The sequence below is a fragment of the Cotesia glomerata genome, linkage group LG10 (assembly GCF_020080835.1).
Source record: "Cotesia glomerata isolate CgM1 linkage group LG10, MPM_Cglom_v2.3, whole genome shotgun sequence".
Taxonomy (NCBI): domain Eukaryota; kingdom Metazoa; phylum Arthropoda; class Insecta; order Hymenoptera; family Braconidae; genus Cotesia; species Cotesia glomerata.
Window position 1 is genome coordinate 14791168 of NC_058167.1, and position 18806 is coordinate 14809973.

Consider the following 18806-nt stretch of genomic DNA (forward strand, 5'->3'; position numbering starts at 1 on the left):
TGTGTTATTATGATTATTATTATAAATTTAAATTCAACAAAACAAACATAAATAAAATAACAATTTTTGTAAACAATAAAATTGCGATATGTGTTGCTCTAATCTAGTGTCGTGTTGGTAGAGTGTTTTTTGTTGTTATTGTTTGTGTAAACAAAAAGATGTTGTACTTCGTGCTGTAATAGGATTTAATTATAATTATAAAAAGTAATAATAATAATAGCAGTAAATAATACAAAAAAAAATTGCAAAAGCTCAAACAATTAATTAAAGAAGAAAAGGGTGGAGGATAGTTAATACAGTAGTTTTGATTATTTTTTTGGATTTTTGTGATAATTTACCATCGTCATAATAGTCGTAGTGGTCGTAATAGTCTGTGTAGAGCGCATAACCCAAAAGAATGAGAAAAAAAACATATTACATCAAGTCACACAGAGCTCTGCCTCTTGCGAAGAAATATTTGTAGCAACATTCATGATTATTGTTAATGATTTTTTATCATAAGCTTTCAATTATTCTCTTATTTTCTTAAGCAACATAAAAAAAATATGAATCAATAATTAACATTATTCATAATAACAAAAATTATCGTGTCTAAGGATCAAAGTCTTCGAAATTTAAAATTCAGATCAACAATTAAATTTTGCACATAAACATAAATTGTAATTAAATTGAAACAATTAGAAAAATAAAAAACACATCAACATTTAGAGTCGGGGAAAAAAGGCAAGACTTGATCCTTTGATACGAATTTTTGAGCAGTTTTTATATATTTTTTTGTTCTATGTAAAGGCTTGTTAATTATAAAATTAATGAAATTATTTAGTGGCTTTAATTCTACTTTTTAAGTTTTTGCTGTTATTATGAATAATTTTAGATCTAAAAATAATTCTCAGCTGAAGGACGATAAACACGAGTTAGTAGTAACACTTATGAAGAATATAAGCAGTTCGTACCTCTTTTATGCCGATGATTGTACTGCGAATGTGGATGATGAATGTGTCGTTGAATTTCCACGACATTGGTCACTGTATCGCTAAAACCAACATCATGGTACTGGGGTTGATGGTGATCATATCTTGGTCTTCTCGATGGCGAAGGTGATCTATGTAATGGCGAATGTCTTCTAAAAATTTTTATATTTTTTAGATCAAGCTTGCAGTACTAATGAAGAGTATGAAAAATTTATTTAATTGAATTATTTTAAGAATTAAAAAATTTACTGAAATAAAATATAATTTTATTTTTTTCGTTTAAAAATATTTTATGCTAAAAAGTCAAAATTTAATAAAAAAAACTTCATTTTTAAAAATCTAACTATCGAAAATATTCAAATTTTTCATGACAGATTTAACAGAAAAATAATAAAGTTAGCCGACATTTTTTATTTTTTTATTTTGCTTAATTTATTAAATTATAACTAAAAAATATTTTTAAAAAATTGCACTTATAGTTTTTGAAGTTTTTAACAAATGAAAAAAATTTTTTTGTAATAATTCTTTAATAAAAAAAAATCATAAAATTTTTTAGATGTCGGCTAACTTAATTTTTATGTTAGCAAACGTGTAAAAATTTTTGATTTTTTTTATTAATTAAATTACGACTAAAAAATTTTTTCTAAAAAATTGCACTTATAGTTTTTCAAGTTTTTTACATGTAAACATTTTTTTTTTATTTTTTAATTGAAATTTAAAAAAAAAAATATCTAAAAAATGAAGAATTTAAAATTTAAAATTGAAAAATTTAATTAATTTTTTTTCTTAAAATTTTTTTAAAAAGTGCACTAAAAAAATTATAATTAATTATTTTAGTAAAATTTTACATTCTAAACATGCCTAAAGTGATAAAAAGTAAAAAAAAAAATTTTTCATATTTTTATACATAATTTTTTAAGTAAAAAAAATCTTATCTTTCTGAAAAAAAATACCTTAAACTTGGTGACCGTGAATGAAGTCGTGGATGAAGTGGTTGCGAATGAATTCGATCGCCAGTATGCGTTAAACTTTCAAGGCTTCCCACACGTGAATCACTAACTACATCCTGTAGATCCTTCAAATGAAAATTAGTTAATAAATAAAAAAGAAATAAAAAATAAATTAAATAATTAAAAAAATAAAACTAAGGAATTATCCTGTTAAATCATAGGTATCGTTGGTTCCTTTGCTTACAAATTCATTTTTTTTATTGTCAAATCATTGATTAATGATCGGACGTCTTTTGCCTCCAACTCTTTTCCAACCACGTCTATTAAATGAAGAATTTTTGAAAAAAAAAATTCTTATTTAAAGACGTAAGGAGACAGCGTTTCTTTATCAGCGAAGTAGAGAGCTCAATAGTTCAAATGAGTATGAATTAAAAAAAAAAAAGTAAAGAATGGTTTATTAAATAATTATTAAAAATGCTATTGCTGTTTTATTAAAGCATGCCGTATCTAGAATCATGCGCATGCATTTTGTGTTTTCGTAAAAATATGTAGAATAAAATATTTCTTCAGTGAGTTTTAACTTTTGAATGTGAATAATTAATGTAAAAAGTAAATAATAAATTTTAATTGTATGATTGTGACTACCTGCTATCGCCTATGAAAGATCTATCGTTACTTACCACAATTAGTGTTTTATTTTTACACATTAGTTTTATTTAACTTAATTATTATTTTATAAGTATTGTAAGTAACACGAGGATGAAAGCAGCTAGGGATGGGTGAGACTTTTCACTAACACTTACTGAGTATGACTATTTTTACAACTAACCCCTTTTTATTAAAAAAAATCTAAATAATCGTCTTTGGAGTGGAAAGTTTGTTTAAGTTACGTCTACGGGATATTTCGTCTAGTCTATCGCCGGAATTTTGATCCAATTCTAATGACTATACATATATCTATCAGAAAAATTAGAGTTGTTCTAGTTGATAATTAAGTGTAACAGATGAAGTAATGATATTGAGACTTTCTGCTTCTTATTTTTAATTTAAAATGGCCAGTTGATTTTACTTTTTTAAAAAATTTGGATGAAAAAAAAAATTAGTTAAGGAACCATTTAATTTGAACCTGATCAGGTTATATAAATTGACAGATTCTTGTAAGGTTTTGTTATTAATGAATGCCTCATAACTTTAAACTCATTGACCAAATGGTCAATTAAAATTTACCAAGTAGATTATTTTTACAAATAAGGTAAAAGACCCAGTTATTGACCCTTGCAATATTATTTTAATTAACAAAAATAAATCAGCTTTAATAAATAGAATTTTTGAATTATAAATTTTAAAATAATTAATTTTTCAAGAAGATTTTGTTTTTTTTTACTTAGAATAAAATTGCAAGTGTCAAACAACTAGGCCAGTGTCAAAAATTGGGTCTTTTATCTTATATAGATTAAATATTACCAGAATTTTTTTTTAATTTATGCAGAGCAAAAATTAAAATTGTCAAATTAAATTAAATGTATAGAATCATTATTATAATAGATAAATTAAAATTAATATTGATAATTTCTTCTCTTCATTTAAAATAAATATAATTAAAAAATAGTTATTGATTTAAATTTTCAAAAAATAAAAATTTAATTTTTAATTAAGTTTGAAATGAGTTGACTGAAAATAAAAAATTTAATAAAAGAACCATTAAATTTGAACCTGATCAGATTACATAAATTGACAAAACTCGTCTAAGGTCATGTTGTAATCATTTTTGATAAATATATTGTTTAAAAATGATCAAATCTAGATAATTTATAAAAAAGGAAAAATGGCCTTTAATAAAAGATAAAAGTTGACTGAGTTTAATCAAAAAGATGAAAAATAAACTAAAAGAAAAAGTTTTTTGAATTGAAATTGGACCGAGCCGACACCTTGAGGTAACGGATTGAGGAGCGAGGTGCGTAGGTGTTCTGGTGTTGATAGTACGAGGGTTGTCGGTGGTGATGGTGGTGGTGATGATAATAGTTGTCATGATGATGATATTTGTGATGATAGTATTTATAATCATTGTCGGTAGCGTAGTTAGATCGGTAGTAGTTATCATGATGATCATGATATCGGTGATGACGGTCATAGTGGTTGCGGTGGTGAAAGTAGTAGTGGTGGTGGTGGTGGTGGTGCTTGTGGCGGTCCTGGGAGGGCTCTGCCAGCAATGGCTCTAGCTCGGGGCCGCGTTCCTCGCCGTTAACTACAACCCCAGACCCACCCACTCCCTGGCTACTCTCTCCGCTGCTCCCTAGTTTATCGTACTGATGAGACATCTTCCAGTTCACCTTTTTATTTCTGCAACACAATTTTAATTGTTAACCGATATTCTTTAGATCAGTTTTTTTACTGTGACCCGTGTAAAAAAATTCTCCCAAAAATCTTCCAAGACTGTCTTAAGAATTTCCAATGTTCAAAATTTTTTGGTTGTCAAATATTAAAAAGATACTTCAAAAATTCTATAAAATATCCTTGAAATTTTTTATTAATAATTTTTAATTTATTCGTCATTTACAAAACTTGAAATTCAGATAAAAACAGTCTCAAAATTATTCAAAAATTATAATACTAAAATTAGCTGAAAAATATTTATTACAATAAAAAAATTCTATTAACAATTTTTTTTTTAATTTTCACCTGTGGAATTTTTTTATAATACTAAAATTGAAAGACATCTGATAATTTAAAAAATTTTTAAACAATCAAATTATAGCAAGAAAAATTTATTTAAAAAATTACATTTTTAGAAGCTTTAAAAAATTATAAATGCAATTTTTTAAAAATATTTTTACGGGCCTAGTGTATTTCTAAAGAAAAATAAAAAAATTGTCAAGTGTCTGCTAATTTTATTGCAATAAAATTCTAAAAAATTTTTTAAATTAAAAAATACTTAAAACTCATAAAAAAATGTTTAAAATTAACCATTTGAAAATTTTTGTTTTTTTTTTGTTTTAAGCTTGGAAAATTTTTTTGAGAATTTTTTTTTACACAAGAATTTAACAAATAATTAATTACGAAAACTTATTGTGATATCTACAGACCTGATGCTTCGTTGACGTCGTTTCTGGGCTGGACCAAGCAGAGCCCCATAGACTCCTTCCCCATCTACATCATCAACTTCATCGACTTCTTCATCATGCAAGGAGTCCTTGTGCTCCTGGGGCTTGCCGTTAAGGACTGGCTGCTCTAGACTGTTTAATCTGCTTCCATGGTGGTTATTACCACCGTGATTAACTCCGGCCATGTCCATCAGGCAGTTGAAGAATGTTGAATGCTGTTTAGTAATGTGTGAAATCCGTGTCAGACTCGTATCGGTTACTTTTATTTTTTATTGATTATTGATTATCGTTTTTTTTTTTATTTTTGGTTTTTAATATTCAACGCATCACTGCGGTCCACTATACGAAGCACATACAGGCTTTTTTACCTTTACTTCTCCGACGCAGTTCCCTTTATTTATAATGCACTTTTTTACTTTTAAAAAAAATTAAATTATTTTAGAGAAGAAATAAATTTTAAAAAATGTGAAAAAATTCAAAAGTGATTCATTATTTTTATTATAAAAAATTTTCATGCTGTGTCGTAATTTAAATTAGTGCAATGTGGTTAGAATTTTATGAAAATTGGAAAAATAATTTACAATTAGTTAAAAAAATATTAAAATTAATTTCAAAATTTTAAAATGCTTCGATAAAAAAGTTTATTGTAAAATTGTGATTGATCAAAGCCTGTATATGTTGTATGTTAAGAAGAATTCTAAATTGACGTTTTAAGTTATTGAAAATTCAGAATTAGTGACATTTTACTGAATCGTGGACATTATTGTGATACGTATTTTATGTTATAATTATATATAGTTTATAATTTATAATTATAAGTAGTTGTTATTGTAATAATATAAACATTTGCACGGATGCAATTATTTAACATGCAATATTACCAAATTGTCAATTATAAATTAAATATTGAAAAAAAATTTTTTATTAATTGATTGATTTTTTGTTGAACAATTTTAAATTAAGAAATTATTGATAATTGACAATAAGATTGTTACCGTTATACGAATACCGTTTATTAAAAGTTCAAATTCAGCTCAGCACGTACCATACCATACGATCATAATAAATGTAAACAAGCTCAACGGTCACTAACAGCCGGCGGTCATTCTTTTTTAAATAATATAAATATTTAATATTTAAGAAAACTTCACCCTATTTGGTTACATACACATTAAGAAAGAAGAAAGTTATTGATTACTTCAATTTTTTTTTTATTCAATTCATTTGATTTCATTTCTTCACTATATTATTCGTCAAAAAAAAAATTTTTTTTTGACTAAAATTAACATAAATTTAAAAATTTTTATGAATTTAATAAGTAAATTTTGATGAAAAAAAAAAATGTCTGTATAAAAATTTTTTAATTTTATAAATGCAATTTTATTTATCAAGTTTTGGCAAAATTTGCTACCTAAAATTCCGAATTCTCCTAGCTTAGAATCATTTAAATCCAAGCTATTTTATTTTCTTTTTTGATCTAAACTTAAGATTAGCTTAGCTGGATTTCTATTTAAATTACCGATAAATACTGATAAAGTGTAATAAATGTATTTATTAAGATATTTAAAATGATTATTTCTGAATGTACTAAATTTTTTATTTACTCAAGCTATACTTCAAATTTTAATTATATTATTTATGGATAATACAAAATTTTTATACTTAAGCTACTTCTAATCTTAATTATATTATTTATGTGAAACAAAATTCTATGTATTTACTTCTTGCTATTTGGCTTTATGCCTTGGCATTTAAATTCAATAAATAAATAAATAAAATAAAATTTTTGAATGTAGATTTTTTTAAGTCCAAAATTATTCAAGCCTGCTCATTTCAGTTATAACTTTTTTTTTTAAATAATTTACAATCGTATTACTTATTAATCAATATCTTTCTTCAGAAACATTAATTATAACTATTTTATTAATCTATATTTTTACAACATGCCGACATAAAGTATGTGATTATGTGATAAGTATCGAGTAGTGGTATCTTAATATTTACAGGATATAGTTACTCTGTATATATAAATTTAAGTAACTGAATTAAATTAAATCTTATGGTGTAATCGTGTGGATTAAAATAGATCTTGTGTGATTTAATTGTAGTGTGTGATTACTGGTAATTTATAAAATACTGTGTAATTAAAAGGCTGTAGGGTTTCTTGTAAGCAACATCTAAGATCTATAACTAAGTTATGCAACTTTATACAAATATAAAGGTTAGTAAATAAAAATAAAGTTTTAAATTTTATGATTAGATGCTCAAGTTAATTTTGGTTTGTAATATTTACAGACTACGAGTTTAATAAGACTAAACGAAAATAATACTGTAGGATTTGTTGGAAAAAAAATCTAAAGCCGCTTAGGCGGTTAATTCTAAATTTAGAAAAAGGGATTAAATAAAAGAGAAATTTTTATTGTAACTAGTAATTAATAGTTAAGAATAATAATAATAGTATGAGGAAAGCTATCTAAGATTAAATGAAGATAGTTGTAATTGAAAAGAGGTTTTTTCTTAGAGGCAAAAGGCAGACTATTAAACTATTTTTACTCGGTTTAAAGCTACTGAGGCTTCGACAAATATTTTGTCAAAGTAAAAAGGTACTTTTTCCGGTTTTAAAAATTAAAACACTTTGGTTTTACTTACACCACTAGATTTACGTTGGTCGCAAAGGAAGAACGGATGTACTAGATGCGAAAAGTCTTTACTTGACGCACTTTGTACTCACGTTCCATCGATACCAGATGTTTATATTTTGATTTTACAATTTTATTTAACATTTTTTATTTAAAAATTTATAGAGAGATTTGGTTTTTAAAATTGTAAATTCAAAACGGAATTTTATTACAAGGAAGACACTATGGAAAAATAAATTAATAAAAAATACATTGATGTAAATTCAATGTACTTTTTTTATATATATATTTATAAAGGTTACTAGTAATTAATTTAAATTATTAATCTATTTTTTTAGTTAATAATATGTACTGACGTATTTTTGTTTGGTTCTAAGTGGCTATTGTCTAATGTGAGTTATCTAATAGAGTAGTGCGGAGTTTTGTAACTACGGGAGGTGTTATGTGGTTTTGTGTAATCATTTTATTTGTAAAATAAAATAATTTAAAGAAAATAGAAGTGCGTACCCCAAAAATTTGGATTTAAAATTTTTTATTTAATTTATTTTTTAAAATATTCTATTTTTTATTTTAAATTAAATTAATAAATTTAATAATTTTGAAATTTTATTAAATTGCCTTGAAATTTTTATGAAAAAAAATTTTTTATGGTAAAATTAAAATTGTTTCTTTTATTAATTTTAATTTCAAGAATTTATAGAACAAAATTTTTCTAATTTTTATTAAAAAAAATTTTTTTTGGCAAAATTAAAATTTTTTTTTTTATTAATTTTATCTTCAAGAATTTTTAGAACCAAATTTTTTTAATTTTTAGACAAAAAAAAATTTTGAGGTACGCAAAAAAAAAAAATAAAAAAAAAATGTAAGTATTTTATTGACAAAATATATTAGGGACTCTAAGAATAAATGAAAAAAAAGGTGAAAATATAATAAATATAAGAAAAAAGAAGTGAGTTTTACTACCGCCTGGGCTGGAGTAGTTTGCCCGGCACTATCGTTATCGTTATCAGTCTGAAAGAATAAAGAAAAAGCTATACAGTTTGGGGCTTAGAGAAGTGTGATGATTCCTGTCATTTTCAGAATAGTATGTTTGAAGTTTTTCACAGCTAATTATCATAATTAATTAATTATAAATTGTAACTGTTATTCTACTTAAAAACTAGAGCCTAGATTGTCTTCGGCTAGTCCTAGACTTATGTTATTAATTATTTGTACTTAACACTTCACAAAAATCTATGTTAACAGTAATAAAATATTTTGTTAAATATTTTAGCCATACCTATTCACTTTAATCGCTTAATTTATTAATTGTCTATTTTTTTATAGGCGAAAAATTTTGACCTAGTCTACTTAAATATTATTTTAAATTCTAAAAATTATTAATATTTTATTTTGCTTTTAATAATTAAAAAAAAAATTTTAATTTATTTTAAAAATATTAATAATTTTTCTCTAAATTCTATTATTAAAATAACGAAATATTAATCAGTTATTAAATAATAAAATGCTGACTTATAATCGAATAATTTAGGCACTACTTAGCACATAAATATATAATATCGAGGATGAGGATATAAAACAGAGGCTTCAATTAACAATGAATAATTCAGCAACAAATATATGATTTATTGATAATAAATATCCAAAGTTAAGTGAATATTTAAATGACGGGTACTAAAAAGCTACTGGAGAGACTTGGGTTGCAAATTTTAATTATTCTTCTTATCAGTAAGTATTTTAACGATCAATTTCTACCACGAATAAGCTAACGACAATCACACGAGCTCACTAGTCATTAATTATTATTATTATTATTATTATTAATCAATTTTTAATGACTAATAAGCTTACTCCATTTTGGTTCTTAATTCTGTTTTTTTTTTTTTTTTTTTTTTTATCAGAGTGAAGTAGAGATAAGACACAAAATGGAGTTAGACGAATAAAAAATACACTCATACATTTATTTTAACAGTTACGGTTATTTATAAGATCACGGTTATTATCACGTTTGTTTTGTACATTAGGTAATGCTTTTTAAAAGACAGTTTTTAAAATTACGAGTATTTAATTAAGTGTTTTTTTTTATTACGCACCTGGCCGCCTGCTGGTTCTATTTGACCAAACCTCGTTGTCTTCCAGTTCTCGAGGATCAACAGGCCAGCATAGATTTTACCAACAGTTAGTTTACCTTTCGATAATTCTAAAAAAACACATTTTTATTAGTTTTGATCTTGAATTTTTAATTTAAGGTATTATAATTATTTATTTTTTTTTTCAGATAGAAGAACAGATTTAAAAAAAATAAAAAAAAATGGTTAATTTAGAAAAAATAGTATAAATAATTATAATTTTAAATGAATAAAATAATAATTAAAAGCAAATTACCAAGATCAGTTAGAATTTTCAGTGTCATGCAGAAGAAAAGGTTGGAAAGTGTAAATTAAAAATAGTACAGATTAATACATTAGAAGAAATTTTTTTTATAAGTACATTTATATGGAAAACATTTTTAAAAACAAGTTTGGGTTGATAACACTTGTCATGCTACACTTATTGATTTTTTTTTAAGTTTATTAATATTTAAGAGAACCATAAAGAAGAAATAACCATTAAATTATTTTAGATACTTAAAAAATTACTATTCAAAGTTCCACTTGGAAAAACTTATCTTTGGCAAATTAACAATTTATACAATATTAATGCATAGAATATTTAAATGCACTTTTGACTTTATGTTTCTCTCAACGGTTTAAAGCTTGAAATACATAAAACAACTTTTGGGTGAAGTATTTCTTATAAATATATCATTTGTAATCCTTCTTGAGAAGAAGAGAAGGAAAAATTAATAGACGAATTATTTTTAGATTAAAAAAAAGTTAAAAGAATGAGAAACTGGGGCAATTAATATAGATAATTGATATTCTTTCAATAAATGAAAACATATTTACCTTCTTTCCTAGGTATCAAAAGGTCCAATATTTTTTTCGCTTGCAATGGCCAAATAGCTCTAATTGTATCTTTTAATTCTTCATCAGCTTGGTCCATCTCTTCAGCTGTGAAAAAATTATAAGTATAAATAATCATCAGCACAAGCTCTTTTATTATTTCGGTAATCGGAAAAAATAGACTTGGAAAAAATTTTTAAGTTATGAAAAATTCATATTATTTCATTAAAATTATTATAATAATAATAATAATTGTATTACACCCATAATTTTCCTGAAAAACAAGCACCCCCAGAAGAATGATCACTCCATTTTTTTTACAAAAAAAAAATATTATTGTTATTATTTTTAATTTATAATAATTTTAACGAAATAATATGAATTTTTCATAACTTCAAAATTTTTTACGGGTCTATTTTTTCCGGGATTTTATTATTTTATATTAATAATACCAAAAGGGTGTAAAAAATTTTTTTTTCCTCTAATCACCCTAAAAATATTAAGAATGTAAAAATTTATTGAAAATATGAGAAATAAAATTTTTTTGAAGGCTTTTTTGGCTTTACGATAAAAAAGGGGTGTCAAAAAAAATTTTTATTTTTCAACTTTTTATTTAAAAAATTGAACGTTTTAAATTTCTGGCTGTAAAAATTGAAAAAAAAAACTTTGTTTATCAAATTCTAGCTGACTTCAATAATTTTGAAAATAATTATTGAAAATGTTTTCAATTTTTATAGCCAGATATTCAAAACGTCCTTTTTAGAAAAAGAAAGTCGTAAAAATTTTTTATACACCCTCTTGGCATTTGTAATGCCATTTAATGAACAAAGTGGCAATTAAAAACTTACCGACTCTCATTTTGATACTGAGATTTTCTCTAATCAAGGCAAAGAGTGTCGTTGTAAAAGCGACTTTACACTCATCATCAACAGGCATGTTCATCCTGATGAGTTTTTTATAGGCTAATCTATTGGGACATTTATTCCCGAACCCAAGAGGCGGATCCATATTTTTTAACATATCATACATTTCTGAAAAATGGATCCTACCCGTTGCGTTCGGATCATATTCTGCCCAAATTCTCACAAACTCATCGAGATGATGAGCTCCGAGAATAGATGAGTCGCGAGTGAGGTAGTCGAAGTTGTCCATGATAACGGCGACAAAGAGATTAAGCATCAGAAATGAACAGAAAAATATAAACGATACAAAATAAGCATAAGCTAGATTCGATCCGCAGCCCTCGGAATCTTGCTTTGCTCGAGGGTCGCACTTCCGCTCTTTTATACACGATAACATTATACTCGGCCAGGCTTCACCTGTTGCACACCTATCAAAACAAAAATATCACCAATTCATTTTTGAAATTTAAAGTTAAGTTTAACACGCTGTAAAAAATTAAAAAAGGGGATGATTTCAAATAATTCAATCTTTCCCAATAAAAATAAACTCTGCTAAGTGAATTATAAGTTTTTTTTTATTGAATAAAAATTGGAAAATGCGCATTTAGAAGTTTTTAAAATTAATCCGACCTTTTACTTTAGTTTGATATAACAAATAAATTTCAATTAAAAAAAAAAAAAATGCACCAATATTTTTTTTTTATTTCTACAAGTAGCAATTTTTTTTAAATTATCTCTATAATAATTTATTTATTAAAAATCACATTCATTGCTACATGTATTTATTAAGACTTAAAAACAAAATAATCTTTATGAAGATTTCAATGTTCTAAAGTCAAATTAAAAAAAAAATATTTAAATAGTTAAATAAAAAAAATACGCAAAATATTCATGTCTGAAAATCAACACATTGGATCTATTGGTTTAAATAGCTATCTAGCTAATTTGAATTCTTTTGAGTGTAAATCTCTTTACTATTATGTGAATAGTATTTTTTATAAAATCAACGAATTGTTAAAATTAAAAAAAAAAAATATTTTTGAATCTTTTATAAAGAAAATCTTTAATACAATAAATAAAATGATAAATATTTTAACTCCAATAAATTAATTTTAATTTTGAAATGATTAAAAAAAAATGTATCAATAAGTTATATAATTTAAATAAAAAATTTTTAGTCAAAAGCTTAAAGTTTTATTGTGTTTAAAATAATCAATTGTATGTTAAATGTTGCTGATTTGATTTTAATGTTATCCCTTCAGCGATGGGACTATTATTTATGAACCTAAGACGCTTGAATAAAATGAATGAATGAATAAAAAAAATACAATACTAATACTGACAAAATTAATTGTTTTTTTCAAGCAAGCATTGGAAAAACTTACCGAAATAGTAACATTAGACCCTGTATAAAGCTTTGAAAGTTATTATGCTCATATATCGAGGTCTCTGGATCCAGTGCAATATTTCCAAAAACCTGTACCAATCAAACAAGCGACAATGATAATAATAGCTGTTACTTAACTCCTTACATCAACTATCAACTGTTAATTAGAGGGCAGAGTAATAATTCAATACCGGGAGCCGGATTACTAATTCTAGCAGTTTACTTCTAATTATAGTTATCAATAATCAATAATTATGATTGGCAACTAAATATCATTGGATTTTTATTGTAGGAGCGCCGAGCAGCTTACTGGCAGGTAATTACACATTATACCATTTTGCCGCTCGACTCACCGAAAAAGTAACATCAGGCTACTGATGAAAGACTGAAAATTATTGTGACTTTCTATTGCCGTCTCCGGATCATTCGCTATGTTTCCAAATACCTGGTAAGTTTTGTTTTAATTTATTTTATACTTTTGGGAATTAATTAATTATTAAGTCGCCTAATTGACTGTTTGAGGAATTAACACATTACCTGCATTCCTATAATTGCGTAAATGAAGAAAAGCATCGCTATGAGCAGACATACGTAAGGCAGCGCCTGAAGAAAATTCGGAGTTTAGCAAATAGTTAGAAAAATATTTATATATAATTTTAAGTTTAGTTGGTAAGTACCTTGAAGGATTGTACGAATGTCCAAAGTAAAATTCGTATTGTATATCCTTGTCTCAGTAATTTAATCAGTCTAGCAGCACGAAAGAGCCTAAGACACCCGACGTTGATGAAATTTTCCTGCAGGAGACAAAGAAAATTACACTTTTTAAAAAAGCAAAATAATTATCTCTTATTTTTAATAGTAATTTACTTCGAGCGTGCATCTAGTATTATTAACATGTTTATTAAATTAAATTTATTTTTGGAAATTATATTATGAGGATTACTTTTGAACTGAAAAAATTAGTTGTATTATGTACTGTTGTATTAATGTGTAATTTCAGTGTAATGTTTTGTCGGTCAGTTTTTTTTGGAAATTCATAAAAAAATTATACGGTCCCAGTAACTCGTCCGAAATTGGCGCCCAATTTCATGGAATTTTTTTAGTTCTTCAGTAACAATCTAACAGCACATGATTGGATGAAAGATATTTTTCACTTTAAAAAAAATTATAAATATTCTGAAGAAAATAATTATTAATTATAGGAAAGAAGATCTACTTTACCAGTTTTTTCCCATCTGCGGTTATGCGTATTTCGCCCTTAAATTTATACAATTATATGTTAAGTGTGTAATATGTGTTGAATATATTTATACAGAGTGTCCCAGAAGTAACGGACGCCATTGTAGCATCTGATAAACAAAATAATTCTGAGACGAAAAGTCCTTAGCCATTTTTTAATCAGACGCATAGATAATTAATTATTAATTAAAATAAAGTCCTTTTATGCGTTAGAGAGAGAGAGAGAGCACTAGTGTCAAGTCAAGTGCATTCCAACGAAGACGCTTGCACGTGTGAATGTGTAAGTAAATATGTGTGACTACGTTAGCTATAGAAACTAGTTAGTCATACAGTTAGTTGTGTCTTTGTTTGGCACATACTTAACTGGACACTGGTGCTATCTCTCTAACAAATAAAGAGACGTTATTTTTAATTAATAATTAATTATCTATGCGGTTAATTGAAAAATGGCTAAGGACTTTTCGTTTCAGAATTATTTTTTTCATCAGATGCTACAATGGCGTCCGTGACTTTTGGGACACCCTGTATAATAAATTGGCAAAGAAGCAAATGTCGGCTCTACTAGAATAAATTTGTTTTATTAATAGATTTAAGTAGAATTATAATATCAAGCAGATTATATTAATTTTCGTTATATATGAAAATGTAAGTTCAATGAACTTTAATCATAATTATATTACCAACTTTGTATACTGATAAAAAAATTAATTAGATTAAAAAAAAATCTTGAACCAAAAACATTTGTTTTGAATCAATATCAAAAATTTTTGAATTAAGCAACAACTTTTCTGTTTTATTAAATAATTAATTTTGTTAAATTGTACTGTACTTTCTTAACTATTGACATTTTTAAAGATATAAGCTCATCCTGATGTTACACTCATCAAGAGCTTTCATTTGAGTACCCACATGCATTTTTGATATATTTTTCATATATACATATATATAATATATATAAATATATGAAAAATTGATGTGGGTACTCAAATGAAAGATCTCGACGAGTATAATGTCAGGATGAGCTTATATCTCTAAAAATGTCAATAGTTCTCAAGATACAAGGTCATTTCTTAATTATGTATCTAGAAATAGAGAATTTTCGAATACAGCCTAAATACTTATCATAATAAATTGATTATCGGTGAGAATTATATGAAATTTAATAATATAGATGATTAAACTCAAAAATTATGTTCTTGGTTCAAAATTTTTTCATTTGAATCAAATTAATTTTCATATCAATATATAATTTAAAAGCTTAATTAATTACAAATTCTAATTATAAAAGCGGTCATTTAAAAATCGCTTCTGCTAATTGTAAGCTTGAGCTGCTGATATTTTTACATCAAAATAAATATAAGTTCGCATATGAATTGCGTTTGCTTGTATGAAAACATGCGCGCGTTTTAAAAGCGGGCATATGTGAGCCCTACATGGAAAAAAATTAGATTCTGTATCAGTGTATATACTATATGTAAAGAATTTCAGGAATTAGATACAAAATTTATTTTTCCATGTTTGTTCACATACGCTTTTTTACGAGCAAACACAACCCATATATGAAACACATAGGTTAATTCTCAAAATTACACACGATTGTTTTCCAAATGTGTTGTTTAGTGTATGTAGTATTTAGTATTGTGTAGATACTTTTATATACATACAATTTACCCGTAAAATTGTAAAGAAATAGCAAAGTTGAATTAGTTTTAACTGAAAATTGAAAGCTGATTGCTGAAACCACTCAACAAAAATGAAAATTTCTTCAGTAATAAAATAAAAAAACCATTTAATAGCTGTTAAATAAACTCGATGCATGAACGAAGCTCCAAAGAAATCCACTTAAAATTAATAACAATAAAAAATAAATTTTAAATAAAATAACCAAGCAAATTAATTAAACTTACCCCGAATTCAACGACCAGAGCGTCCACGATACTTCCGATAACAGTAATGAAGTCGAATGTATTCCACGGATCTTTGAAGAAATTCTGTTTCATGAAAAAGCAGATATTAGTAAACAGCAGAAGTAAAAATTGCAATTGTAAATTCACTTGAGTTTTTCGTAAATTTAAATTAAAAACAAAACTCAAGCGGATTTACTTTCAGTAAAAAAAAGCACAAGTAAATGCACTATAGCTCTAATTGCGCATATAAACAGCATTTTAATTTAAAAAATGAACCAAATCAATAATAATAATAATAATTAATATCATCATTATTATTATTAATTGTAAAAAATTCCACGAGTATGATCGTGTTGACTTGTGCGTGTGCTTCTTTATAAATATGTGTGCATCATGTGTGTCGGTGTGCTTACAATAAAATATTTCTATGTACAATAAAGTGTTCAATGTGTTCCTTATGAAAAAATTTCGTCAGTCTATTTTGTTACTCAACAGAATAATAGTTTTACATATAATAAATATATATCATTTGATTGATTTATAGTTTATCTAGCAAGTGATTTATTTATTTAAATTTATTTTAAGGAGCTCTCTAATGTTTTAAATCTACAGGAGCATGCCAGTGGTAGCAAGCAACTAGTAGAAAGATTCATTATCCGGGCTTTGTATACAATAATAATAGTAGTAGTAATAGTAGTAATAATAATAACAATAATAGTAATGATAAATATCAAATAATAATAGTAGTATTTTTATTATTATTTGTATTGACTGCAAGTAAGTTGCTAATTAAGTTAAAGGTCTAGAGAAAGTAAGAAAGACTAAATAAAATGGACTCGGTTAGCCGGTCGTTAACATTTTTTATCAGAGACACGGTAGTGCCTCGAGCCAAGTGCTATAGTATAGTCTCTTCGCTGATTGCTTCTTCTCGTTCTAATCACCACTGATGATTATCGTTGAGTAATAAATTTATTTTTTATTTAATTGTATATTAAAGTTGTTGATTTTTATATTAATTGTGTAGATTGTGAATTAGTGATTTGATTAGTCTTTTTAGTTGTACCTTGCATCCAAAGGCGATGATTTTAAGGATGCACTCAATGAAGAAAAGAAGAGTGACGACTATGTTCACAATGGTCAGGCTGTCCAACAGAACCGGAGGCGCCTCGTGATACTATAAAATATATCCAACATGGCCGTAGCAAATCCAAATAGTAAGGCTTTAGTTTTTAGTTTCTATTTTGGATTTTAATTTTATTATTTTCTTTTTTTACATTATTTTTAGGCTTGATTCTTCTCCGAGCCCGTACGCTACCTCAATTTTTATTGCTCAAGATTTCTACTGGGGTTTTCTAATATATTAACATAACTAGTCGATAGGTTTCGCGACTATAGTCACTATATAGTTTCGTTCAATCCCTAATAGAAAAGAATAAACATAAAGTAATAAAAAAAGTGATAATGATTGAAATGAGAAGTTTTTTTTTTAGTAAGAATCGGCGATTAACTTTTTTTAGGTACCGACATACAGATGCAGTTTAAATGTTAGTTTTCATGCCGACATTTACAGTGAAAGGATAACAAACATTTTTCACGGAACCAGTCCATACTCAAGTCAAAATGATCGTGTGTCGATAGATATTACATGGTAGTCCCCCATGAAAAAAAAATATATTTTAAATATATTAAAAATCTATAGAAATTATGTATAGTAAATATACATTTTTAATAACTAACTTTTGGCCGATTTTCATACACTCATAGAAAAACAATCTTGATTCAAGAAACTTTTTTTCTTCAAAACTTGAACTCTTGAAACTAGATATAGATATATTTCTTTCAAGAATTTTTGTCTCTTGGTTCAAGATAGGCGATAACATTCATTCAAGATGTTACCGATTTGTGTTAAGAATGGCTTTTTTTTGAGTCATTAATTTACCTATTTCCAAGAAATAATTTTTTTTTTGGTATAACAATTAAAGACTATTAAGTGTTTGAAATATACTTTGATGAATTATTTTAAGTTTTTTAAACGATAATGTTATTTTGATTGAAAAACTTAAATATCGATTGAAGATAATATAGATCTTAAGCCAAGAAAATCTAAATCAAGACAAGAAATTTTTAAATTAAAATAATCGTTTGTCTTCCAAAATAAATTTTTAGATCAAGAAAATATCTCTTGAGTCAACATAAATTTTCTATCAGTGTATATATTTTATATATTTCAAATATATTTTAGATATATTCAAAATATATCTTTAGCTATGTATTTTAAGATATATTTTGAATATGTCTAAAATATATTTAAAATATATAAAATATATATGAAAATCGGCCAAAAGTTAGTTATTAAAAATATATTTACTATACAAATTTTTTTTATAGATTTTTAATATATTTAAAATATATTACGAGATATATTTTTTTTTTCATGGGGGTAATAATTATAATAATAATAATTTATATTATAATTAGACTAGTAAACAAATAAACGTGTATGCCATGCGGGAACTACATGCTGTGTAACGCGTGCTAAAATTTAGCCATGCAGGGGCGTTTAAATTTTGCCTAATGTTATTTTTTGTGTTTGTTTTTGTATTTTTAGTTGTAAGGGCCATTAAATTTCTAAGTGTCAGTCGATTATTGTTTTGTGTTGTCTTTTGATATTTTTTAATAATTTCAACAATCAAGTATTAATTTTTTAATTAATCTACTTTAAAATTAATCTACTTTAAAAGCTACACACTTTAAAATTTAAAATT

At 25.5% G+C, this 18806-nt stretch overlaps 2 protein-coding genes across 33 annotated transcripts in view; one reads left to right on the top strand and one right to left on the bottom strand.

Moving 5' to 3' along the window:
• LOC123272505 (homeobox protein extradenticle) overlaps nucleotides 1–5086 on the top strand; it is a 58058-nt gene extending 52972 nt beyond the window's left edge. Inside the window, exon 8 of the mRNA XM_044739358.1 lies at nucleotides 5003–5086. Within this exon, the coding sequence (XP_044595293.1) occupies nucleotides 5003–5008 (6 nt within the window). The 3' untranslated portion in view covers nucleotides 5009–5086. The remainder of the gene's footprint in view (nucleotides 1–5002) is intronic.
• Nucleotides 1–18806, bottom strand: part of LOC123272474 (voltage-dependent calcium channel type A subunit alpha-1) — a 134442-nt gene that overhangs the window by 2948 nt on the left and 112688 nt on the right. For 11 of the 32 annotated variants that reach the window (XM_044739284.1, XM_044739289.1, XM_044739285.1 and 8 more), the window contains 13 exons: nucleotides 16042–16125; nucleotides 13573–13713; nucleotides 13433–13498; nucleotides 12894–12985; nucleotides 11455–11936; nucleotides 10610–10714; nucleotides 9755–9861; nucleotides 8625–8672; nucleotides 5005–5237; nucleotides 4252–4261; nucleotides 1925–2046; nucleotides 954–1123; nucleotides 339–371 (listed from right to left, as the gene is read on the bottom strand). In XM_044739284.1, coding sequence (XP_044595219.1) covers nucleotides 339–371; nucleotides 954–1123; nucleotides 1925–2046; nucleotides 4252–4261; nucleotides 5005–5237; nucleotides 8625–8672; nucleotides 9755–9861; nucleotides 10610–10714; nucleotides 11455–11936; nucleotides 12894–12985; nucleotides 13433–13498; nucleotides 13573–13713; nucleotides 16042–16125 — 1693 coding nt within the window. Of the gene's footprint in view, nucleotides 1–338; nucleotides 372–953; nucleotides 1124–1924; nucleotides 2047–4251; nucleotides 4262–5004; nucleotides 5238–8624; nucleotides 8673–9754; nucleotides 9862–10609; nucleotides 10715–11454; nucleotides 11937–12893; nucleotides 12986–13248; nucleotides 13341–13432; nucleotides 13499–13572; nucleotides 13714–16041; nucleotides 16126–17104; nucleotides 17216–18806 lie in introns of all 32 variants that reach the window. The other 21 variants (XM_044739281.1, XM_044739287.1, XM_044739274.1 and 18 more) reach the window with 15 other exon arrangements.